The 11,484-nt window shown below is 26.2% G+C and overlaps 2 protein-coding genes across 2 annotated transcripts; both read left to right on the forward strand.

Annotated features, from left to right (window-relative positions):
• Positions 1 to 238: 238 nt before the first annotated feature.
• Bm7572 (Uncharacterized protein) lies at positions 239 to 3,810 on the forward strand (the record flags this gene model as incomplete). Its single annotated transcript, XM_043080899.1, has 7 exons — positions 239 to 465; positions 894 to 1,069; positions 1,323 to 1,408; positions 1,738 to 1,860; positions 1,987 to 2,205; positions 2,352 to 2,534; positions 3,643 to 3,810. 7 exons carry the CDS (start codon positions 239 to 241, stop codon positions 3,808 to 3,810), a joined length of 1,182 nt encoding a protein of 393 aa, XP_042936833.1.
• Positions 3,811 to 5,248: 1,438 nt separating this feature from the next.
• Bm353 (Uncharacterized protein) lies at positions 5,249 to 6,320 on the forward strand (the record flags this gene model as incomplete). The annotated part of the gene is made up of 2 exons (XM_043080900.1): positions 5,249 to 5,308; positions 6,132 to 6,320. The coding sequence occupies 2 exons, from the start codon at positions 5,249 to 5,251 to the stop codon at positions 6,318 to 6,320; spliced, it is 249 nt and encodes an 82-aa protein (XP_042936834.1).
• Between the last annotated feature and the right edge of the window lie 5,164 nt (positions 6,321 to 11,484).

Here is an 11,484-nt window from a genome sequence, read left to right on the forward strand (position 1 = left end):
CAAGTATTTTAACTTTATTTTGTTTTCTATTGTGCTTTCTCTTTTTTCGCTTAAATTCCTACGATAGAATTTCAAAAAGAAAGCAAGTTTTAATAATTCATGTGGCTTTTTAAATGGAAGTTAAATGATACTTAATGTTAAATAATAATACTTGAACTTTTTATTTTGAAAAAAAAAAAAATATTCATGTTTCACTAAACAGAATTGTTTTTTCAGATTATCATTAATCAAAAAGTTAATGGAAACTAAGTTTATTGCTAGTAATGGTAATGGTGAATTTGATATTCTTCGGACTCGGCTGTTGCTAATGTTTGGTGGACCGTTAGGTTTTCATCTTTTATATTTGCGTGAACCGCTTGAAGCTTATGTATATTTTGCAACATTTGGTCTCTCCTTGATTGCGGTATTTTATGATGCATTAATTCTGAATAGCCGAGTTGTTGCACGAAATAAAGAAATAAATATGTAAGTTTCAGTTAAGAAACAATTCTAATACTAATTATCCTTTGTAAATGTATATTTTATTAGTATATTTTAGCTCTTCAGTTGTCGAATTATTTACAGTTTGATCATTAACTTTAGTTATGTGAAAACTAGAAACCAAATTATTTATATCCATTCAAAAACAATGTAATTTTTATATACATTCTATATTAAATTTTTATCCCTTCTAATAGTTTTATTGAAATTGGTTCAATGGTTCAAGATAATAGTTCTATACGTTTTATTGACTAATTACATTTGATATCTAATACAAGCCTTTTAATTTAATTCAACTAATCCTATGTCCGATTTTGTTTTTTGCTTACTTTTCTGTAGTTATAATATGAATTGAAAAGATATAACGACAGAATCATCCAGTTTTTTATCAAATAATTTTTCACATACTCCAGCGGAGTTATCAGTGATCGGAAAGTGAAGGTAGTATCCACCTCAATTATTCGTTTCATTGCACAGTTGCTATTTGGCTATTGGATTGGATTTTTGTTCTGTTTAGTTACTGTTTTAATTGTTGGCACTGGACATCGTATTGTTTTAGCTTTGTTCATAGCTGTTGGTGTTAGTCAAGGTTTTAGTTTTATTTTCATAGATCACAATATTTTTGTTGAAGCTTTTCCATCTCATTCTTCTCAATCCATAATTGAGGTAGCGTTTCTGTGAAAAATATAATTGAGTTGATGTATGAATTTTAATTTTTAATTCTTCAAATTGATTTCTGATTATACTTTGTCATTCGAATGAATAATATATATCTATAAAATGTTGTAGATATTGATAAGATGTAGGAGTAGTACTGAAGTTTTAAATTAATTTGTTTGCAGGTGTTTATGTTGTTGGAAATTGTAGGAAGCAGCAACGTAGCTTAATTTACATAGCACTTCCGGCAGTTATTTCTTCATTAATGGCGGTTAGAATTTGTTTTATATATGTTGTCGTGAAATGTCACATAATTTTTGCTGCTTGGATTTGATGCGTTCATTGTATGACCATCCCTTTTGAAATGGATAGTACTAAGCAGTTTAATGAAATAATTAACGACTACAATTGCGAGGCATTTCTTTACCTCTATTTTTGCATTGCAATTATATTATTATCAGCTGGCATAGTGTTCTGAAATCAATAAACAGTTTAATGGGTTATCATAAGTACTAAATGTTTTATATTGGGAAGTAATGTTATTTTTGAATATCTCTTTTGATTTGCATTTCTTATTGTGTTAATACCAAATATTTTCAGATTCTTTTATTCGATCTTTCGTTGTGTCGAACAATTTTCTTCACCGCAATTTCGGCAATATTTGTGGGTAATCGCAGTACACAACTTCGAGATATTCAGAGATTCTCGGTTATGACATATTTTGTACGTTTACTTCGAGTATTTCTTTACTACAATATTTTTTATTTTATGGTATTTCTATCTTTTTTCATTCTCTTATTGGAATCTTGTAAAAGATCTAAGCTATCAATTTTTCAAATGCAGTTTTAGGTTTTGTCACTAATTCATTCCGTTATCGTAATTATTATTTTGATTGGTTTGACGCGCGTTGTACTTGACCGACGAATCTCAGTCGTCAAAAGAAATTCTTATGCTCGTGTTTCTGCTTCACTTGGTTCCGTCATACAAGACAAATATTTTCGTGTTCCAAGCAAAGATATTTTCGAAAATTTTTCACGTATCGAATATTTGCCATCACAGCATAGATCGGTAAAGTAAGATTGAATTAGTGATGATTTAAATTTTGAAATGATTTGTGATTTTCTTTTAAGAAAACCGATGCCGTAATATGGAAGGAAAGGAATATTTCAGTTTGAGTTGAAATTTTTAACTCATTATTTTAATTTATTTTTTAGATACTGAACACAGGAACACCGCGAGCATATCACCAAAATGGACAAGAAAATTTTTCAGTTTTCGATTACTTAACTGTATTAATTATTGATTATATGCGATACAGTACGGAGCTGTCGAAGAACACAGAGAAGCATGGATTGAGTGCTTTACAATTGGCTGCATGGAGGACATTTGCTTTACAGGTTTGTTATTAAATCATTGTCTCTCGAAGCTAATTAATTTACTCAGATGTTACATGATCACTAACAAAGGTTTATTACTGAAAAGGATCTGTTAAAGGTACGATTTCTATTAGGATTTATTACCAACAATTGCTTTTATATCTACAACAAATTGATTTGATTTTTAGCTTTTTTCGTTCTCTAAATGTGCTATGAAAGAATTAGGATTTTTTTACAGAATAGTGCAGTAAACATGTTTTGTTCGGACTTTTATCGACTGGTATTTAATCTTTTTTTTTTTTATCCATAAAAGCATCTTCACCATTTCTCTTGTCTTATCTGATGATCGAGAAAGGAATATTTATAAAATTTTCATTGAAAATATTCAGAGATATTTAGGTAATTTCTTTCATTAAAATAATAGATTGACAAAACTTTTTTTAGTAGTCTATGGTAAACTTTTTTTAGTAGTCATTAGTTCATCAGTCATTTTAATTTATTCTTAATGAATATCTTTTTCATCTGGTAATTTTGACGGAGTTCTACTGCACTAATTATTCTAGCAATTATTGCATTTTGCAAAAGTTTGACTAACAAATATTTTTTTTTTTTTCTTGAAGTCTTCTTAAAGCTAAATTACGCAAACTAAAACCTACTAAAGTCTGCACTAGTTTTTTTTTTTTTTCTTTTTCCACTTATCATTATTAATTGCCTATCCATAGCGCATAGTATTTAGTGGTTGTTTCTCTTTTTTTTTTTTTTCCATATTTTTTTTTGTCCTTTTTCCATCAATCATTAGCTTTTATTTAGTATTCTCATGCTGCACACATGGCGCTCTTTTTTCAAAAAATATTCGAGTATAAACTCATATGTGTCAGTACATTTCTCATCATTGTTGAAGATATTTTTTGCTGCGATATTTTTTCTCCCATCAATATTGCAAAGTACCATTGTTGGAATCTTCCAGCAACAACTGTTAGTATCATGAGTTAGAGAATATCTTTTAAGTGCTAAATTGGATATTTAAACATGTTAAGGAATTTGATCAACCCATTTATCTGATAATCATTGGAGGTATTTTTATGCATTGCATTGTTGACAGAATTCATTTTACTGATTACAATTTAAGGTTTTGGATGTGACGCCATATGTATCAGATGAAAAAGTGCTGCAGGAATGTTCAAAATATTTGAAAAATAAAGAAACGATAAACGAAACTGTGAAAGATAGCAACTATTGGCAGCAAAAAGCTATCAAAAAAGCTTGCAAATTTATTTCGCATTTATTAGTTAAGTAGCTGAGTAGTTTGAAGTACGTTCCACAGCTGATTCAAATCTTTTTTTTTCTTTTGTTGTTGTTGTCATGAATAATTAACCAAATTTTTTTTTCTATTTTTATGTGGAACAAAAAGAAAATGCTACATAAGTTAAATTTTTTGAAGATATCCAAAGAAAAAATTTTTTTTTGAGAACAAATACAAGTTTTTGTTATTTATTAATCTTGAACGGGTTGATTTTTGGGAGTTATGTACCTACTTGATTTCTAGAATAATCGTTAATCTTAGTTTTGAAATAAATTTGATTAATATAAAATTTTTCCAATATTTTCTACATATGTAAACTGAATATTTTTTTTTCCTACTACTCTTTTGCTATGATATTATTAAGTTTTTCAAGAATTCATAAAATTTATAAAAACTCCATATTTATACTTAAAAATTGCTTAACTTGATGCAAATCATTTAGATTTAGCAGTATAATTTTCACGTTATTTTTTTCGTTTGAAAAAATTTATTTAGCTGTACAAACATAAATGTATCTTTCTGAAGGTGTTGAGGCAGAATAGCGGATATATAGGTTGGCAATCGACGTTTACATTTGTATACGTCCTCCATAATTTTTTTTTTAGTTCATATGGTTGAATGAGTTTGTTAATTGGACTACGGTAGAACTTTTTTCTAATACATCCCATCAGATATATATACATTATCTGAGCCTTCATATTTAACTGTTTCAGTCTTAAATCAAATTAATAAAATTTAAAGTGAAATTATTTCATGTTTGTTTTTGTATTACTTATTCTATTATTTAGTGTTTTAGTTATTGATATTGCAGATTTGCTGATGGTATTATTATTCTGATTTTGGTTCGATAGATGTCATTGAACAATCGTATCTCATTGCTGTCAATACTTTTTTTTTCTCACATCCCTTAATTGTGCATGTATTTTGGTATTGTTATGCTCGCGCAATGTCTGTTGCTGATGATGGTGATGATACTGTCGTTGTTCCTGCTATGGTTTTCTTTCGATTTTAGTTTACAGGACATCTCTTTCGTTATTTTTTTGTGCACTTGTTATCGTCAAGGACGTTTGTGGTTGTTGGACGTTTTTTGCTCATTTCCATGTTTGGTAAGTTCATTCTTTTTTTTTTTTTTTTTTTTCTTTTGATAAAATTTTCAGGATTCTATGGATTTATGATAAAAAATTTTTGATATTTTTTTTTATTCTTTAAACTGTTAATAAAATAATTGAGTGTTGATTTTAGAAATAGTATATAGAATGGAAAGAGAGAGGGAAGAGATCTGTGGATAGGAATGATCAAAAATACTGTATTAGAATATCAGATAATGATGCGAAAATTTTAGAGAATTGATATTTATCCTAGATTGATGATATATATAGCTTGGTTTGAAGATTTCAAATGTGTATTAACTTATATATGTATATATATATATATGTGTGTGTGTGTGTGTGTGTGTGTGTGTATGTGTGTGTGTGTGTGTGTGTGTATGTATGTATGTATGTTATACATCTTAGAGCAATGCTAGTTTAAATTTTTTTATTTTTTTCATGTAAAATTTAGTAACTTTTCTCAAAAGATTATGAGAATTTCTTGACAGGAATTTTTTAATATTTTTTGTAGTAAAATTATAATATTTGAGATGTACTATACAGATTGTCTATTCGTTTCTTTCCATATTTCATTTATTTATCGTTCAAATATAATGTTTTCGTGAACCTTGAACTTATGATCCTTACTTTACCGCTAATTAAAAAATTCCTACAAAATGCCTTATCATCCTCTTCATTTACCTAATTTTCGCCAGTTTATCTTGATAATCTTGATGAGAAAGTAAGATTATAATTCAACTATTTTTGCATAATTTATTACCATTATTGCTACATTTGATTCGCGCATTGATTAAGAATTTCATTGAAAACACTTATTTAGATTAACATAACAATGATAATTTTCATTTTATTCAGTGAGATTTTCAAAAGAAAGCTATATGAATTAGACAGCGATATTTGATTCCATAAAAATATTTGCTAGCTATAATTTGTTGATTTATTACTACCAGAAAAGCTTGTAGTATGTTATAGAAATTTTGATTGCATATTGATAGCTTAAAATATTTAAAAATATGCTCAAATTATACACGAATTTGTGATATAACATTAAAAGTGAAATGTCATTTCACTTTTAATGTTATATCTTGTGGTATTCAAAGCATAGCTTTGGAATAATCATTAAGGAAGTAAGACATTAAGTGAGATATTTGAAGTTGTTTGAACTTTTTGTTTGGTTAAAGTTACATCATTTACTTGTTGTTTCAGAGTGCTGCCCTGTTAAATTTATTGCTTCATTGTAGTATTTGTAAAAATTCGGCTTCTTTTGATTGCTTGAGCAAGAATGGCTGTGTTGCGTGTGTGTGTGTGTGTGTGTGTGTATGTATGTATGTGTGTGTTACACTGTTCAAACAAGTGAATAATAAAATAATCTTTAGAATTGAAGACATCTCCTAGACAGGGACAGACAGGAAAGAAGGTTTTTCAAAATTGTATGTATATAAAAAATATAAAAAAATTGTTTTTGACGAGCTGGGAAGTTTTCAATGAATCTATGTGTTAGTTTGCACAAAGAATTCCCGGAATATCAGCAAATTAGGAAGTTGATGAGGAAAGAGGAAGGAGAAGAAGAATAGAAAGAGAGAGAATTTTTTCCATTGACAGGAAAATTACTAATTGATTTTTCTATTAATAGAAAAATTAGTAATTGATAAAGCTCTATTTATTTTATATGTTATATGTATTAATATTTGCATAAATAACTTTAAAAATATTTTCGATATTGTATTTTATTACATGCATTTAATTCTAAAAAAAAAGAAAGGAAGAGAAAATTCATTTACTTATTGTAACGAAAGGGTGCAATTTGAGTGTAGAACAGATGAAAGAAGACAGAAATGATTAGTTTGAGTGGGATAATAGATGGAATGGGATGATGGTTGTTGGTTGGTTGGATGGATGGATGGATGGATAGATGGAATGAAATGAAATGGAATGGAATGGCTCTGGTGGGTTGTCTGGTAGTAGTAGTTTGGTTGGTTGATTGGTTAGTTGGTTGGTTGGCTGGTTGATTCGTTCGTTTGTTCGTTTTGTTTTCATTCATTCGTTCTTTCGATGAATCATTTTGGGACATTTTAATTTCTATGCAATATTTTTGTTTAATTCTCTATGTCATTTTTCTTCTTTCATTTTTTCCTCTTTCTTTCCTTCCCTTTTTTTTTTTTTATCTCTTTTCCAATTCTTTTACATATTTTCCTCTATTTTAAATTCTTTGTAAAGATTTTGTAGTGTAGATAGATATTCGTAGTATTAGTCGCCTTCGACTATCACTTTTACTAAATCAATGAATGTGTGATATTTGTTATTTCAATTCATAGATGATATTTGATGGTATACTATATTTAAGTAGGATTAAAATGTTAGATTAACTATTTAGAAAGATTGCGATAATTAATTGATTTACTTTATTAGTTGCTATTACTTGATTAAAATTGGCAAAAGATATGGTGATAAGAGTAGACTGGATAAGACTGATAAAGTTTTCATTAGCAGTTGACGGAATCGTTTATAGTTAAGGCTATCAGAAAAAATGTTTATATTGTGAATTCTTTTATTATTATTATTGTTATTATTATTAATAATAATAAGTAATAGTTTACTTGGTGGATTAAGCATGTTCGATCATTTTTCTATTAATAAATAGTAGTTCAGTGATAATGATTATATTGTTTATTAGCGAGCTAGATATAAAAAAAAAGTTGCTTTTCGTAAGTAAACATTATTCGGTATATAAGTAATCATTCATATGCATTGCTTTATTGAAGGAGTTTGATGTTTACAATTAGTGATCTGGATGTAAACATTATTTTTACATTGTTTCTAGCTTTTTTTTTTTTCTCATAATTCTGTGTTATATCATTTGATAGGTAAATCATTAATATTTTATTTTGCTTGAATTTAACTAAAATTTAGTCAAAATAGAAAGGCTATCTTAAATTAACTTTATTTTATTACATGATATTTTTGTAATTCGTTAGCATCATAATAATTTCATTTTATTACTTCATAAATTCAAATATTTGCTTTTTTTTAATGCGTCTATAATTTTAAATATATTTACTAATTTGACAGTAAAGTTATTTCTATTTATATATTATGAAACTAAATCTTTCTGTTTGATCAAATCAGTCTGCTTGTAAGTAATTTTTTTCATTTCAGATATGCACTCTAAAATATTTTTTCTCTTTTTGTTTGTATTTCATTAATTGATTGAGTAGGATCATTTCATTTCTTTATATTTAAAATGAGGAATTGTGTTTTCTTTTCCTTTTTTTTTTCTTTTTTTGAGTCTCTAGAGTAAAGAAAAAGGAAAGGAAAGGGAAAAGAAAAACTTTTAGTGGAAGTAAAACTATGTTAAAAGCAATAAGATCCGTTCCTGGGATAGCAGCTGAAGAAAAGAAAAGAAAAATCAGTGCTTTGAAAAGATGGAAAATAATGTATATATGTATATGTATGTATGTATGTGTGATGTATATTTTGACGATGCCATCTCATATTTCGGGTTTTTTCTTCCTTTTTTTTTTGTATTTTTTCTCATTCTCGTGTTGTGGTGAAAAGCATTATACTATTACCCTTTGGTAGAACTTTTATGTTATTTTCATTTTACTGCTTTACTGCTTTTTTTTTTGCCCCAAGCAGGAAAAAAAATCATTTTATGACGAATTGTAGAGCGAGAAATAGGAGTGATATTCTTATAAAATTTATCGGATTTTCACATATAAAACTTATATATACATATATAGATAGATAGATAGATAGATAGATAGATAGATAGATAGATAGATAGATAGATAGATAGATAGATAGACAGATAGATAGATAGATAGATAGATAGATAGATAGATAGATAGATAGATAGATAGATAGATAGATAGATAGATAGATAGATAGATAGATAGATAGATAGATAGATAGATAGATAGATAGATAGATAGATAGATAGATAGATAGATAGATAGATAGATAGATAGATAGATAGATAGATAGATAGATAGATAGATAGATAGATAGATAGATAGATAGATAGATAGATAGATAGATAGATAGATAGATAGATAGATAGATAGATAGATAGATAGATAGATAGATAGATAGATAGATAGATAGATAGATAGATAGATAGATAGATAGATAGATAGATAGATAGATAGATAGATAGATAGATAGATAGATAGATAGATAGATAGATAGATAGATAGATAGATAGATAGATAGATAGATAGATAGATAGATATAGATAGATAGATAGATAGATAGGATAGATAGATATAGATAGATATAGATAGATATAGATAGATATAGATAGATATAGATAGATATAGATAGATATAGATAGATATAGATAGATATAGATAGATATAGATAGATATAGATAGATATAGATAGATATAGATAGATATAGATAGATATAGAGATAGATAGATAGATATAGATAGATATAGATAGATATAGATAGATATAGATAGATATAGATAGATATATAGATAGATAGATAGATATAGATAGATATAGATAGATATAGATAGATATAGATAGATATAGATAGATATAGATAGATATAGATAGATATATCTATCTATAGATAGATATAGATAGATATAGATAGATATAGATAGATATAGATAGATATAGATAGATAGATAGATAGATAGATAGATAGATAGATAGATAGATAGATAGATAGATATAGATAGATAGATAGATAGATAGATAGATAGATGATAGATAGATAGATAGATAGATAGATAGATAGATAGATAGATAGATAGATAGATAGATAGATAGATAGATAGATAGATAGATAGATAGATAGATAGATAGATAGATAGATATATAGATAGATAGATAGATAGATAGATAGATAGATAGATAGATAGATAGATAGATAGATAGATAGATAGATAGATAGATAGATAAAATATTTGATTGCTTTGTATTCACAAAACTTTAAGATTTTTTTTATTTTATATGTATATATTAATATAACAATTACGAAAAAATTGTATTTTGTATGATAGAATAGTATTTATTAGTGATAATAGTTGTATTATTAGTTTTAATGATAGTTATATATGTATGATAAAAAGAATAGAAATAATAGTTGTCAAGTAAAGTTTTACTATGAAAATTATCATGAGATATATTCTGCTAATTGAAAAATAATTCTCAAAAAAAATTTTTTTAATTATTAAGAATAATTGTTTCTAAAGATTAAAAAATTGTTACAGTGTAATTAGGAAAATATAGTGTTAAATTAAACTAAAGAAAATTTTTGGCTTTTTTTTTCTGTTAAGTTGTTATTAAAAGTTTTGGAATATATTATTTTTTTATTATGTAATTGATACTTTTAGGGGTATTTGTTATTTTTGTGATAACTACTTGCTTTTGTTGTCATTGGTTATTTAAAATTTGTTAATGTTTAAGTAATTTAAAATTTTGTTTCTCTTTATCTCTAACTCAGTAGTCGAAAAAAAAAAATTTTTTTTTTTCTTTTTGCACTTTCTAATGCTTTGTAGGCATTTCATCAAATATTAGCATCATTTTTACTTTTTTCTCCCTTTTTTTTTTTTTGACATTAAAAAGATATGGGTATATTTAAAGAGATGTGGGCATATTTAAAAGAGAAATGTGTAGTAGATTGCTGTTTCATTTACATTCGATTATTTTGACGATTCATTTATCATCTCTACTCATTTTATTATTATTTACTATATGATGATAGAAAGTACAAGAAAGGGAAGAGGGAAAAGATGAAAAAAATGGATGTGTTCTTTTTTTCCTGAATAGAAAATTTTTTAGTATGATTCATAGATGTATACATACTGTAAAATATTCTTTCTCAAAATTCCTTCCAAGTTTAGTTTTTCAAAAAAAGAAAAAAAAAAAAAGAAGATATAATCTTTTGTAATATTCAACTGTAATGTAACATCATTTATTTCTTTTTTTTTAAAAAAAAGCATTAAATATAAGGTATAAATGTTTGTGAAAGTTTTAGTTTTATTTAATTTTTCTTCAAGAATTTTTGTTATTTACATATGTAAAATTGTCTTTTGCTCTTTCTGCAGTTATAATTTATTCATGTAATAGTTTGTTAGACTTTAATTAGTTCAAATTATTAGTAAGTTATGCTATTTATGATAAGTAAGCAGCGAAATGTTATTGTCCTTCAATATCAACATATCAAAACATAAAAAATTACTATCATACTAAGTGTTAAATTGGTATTATGATTTTTCTTTTTCATAATAGTAAATATTGTTCGAGTTTAATCTACTCTATTGTTTGGTTTTTTTAAATTAATTTTTACTCTATTTTGAGCTGAATCTTTTAAAGCCGTTTTTAGAGGCAATTTGTAAACAGCATTCTGCAGAAGTTACTATGCAGAACTATGCAATTTATACGATTTTGAATAGGATCTTTTTTTTTTTTTTCATATAAGTTATGCTTTTTGATTATGATTTACTTTAAAGAATTACTCAAATATCATTTCATTTCTTTTTATTAGAGATATTATTAACAATCAGTATCATTCTGTTATTTCTTTATCTCAGTATTTCTCATT

The sequence above is a fragment of the Brugia malayi genome (assembly GCF_000002995.4).
Source record: "Brugia malayi strain FR3 genome assembly, contig: Bm_v4_Chr3_scaffold_001, whole genome shotgun sequence".
In the NCBI taxonomy this organism is placed as follows: domain Eukaryota; kingdom Metazoa; phylum Nematoda; class Chromadorea; order Rhabditida; family Onchocercidae; genus Brugia; species Brugia malayi.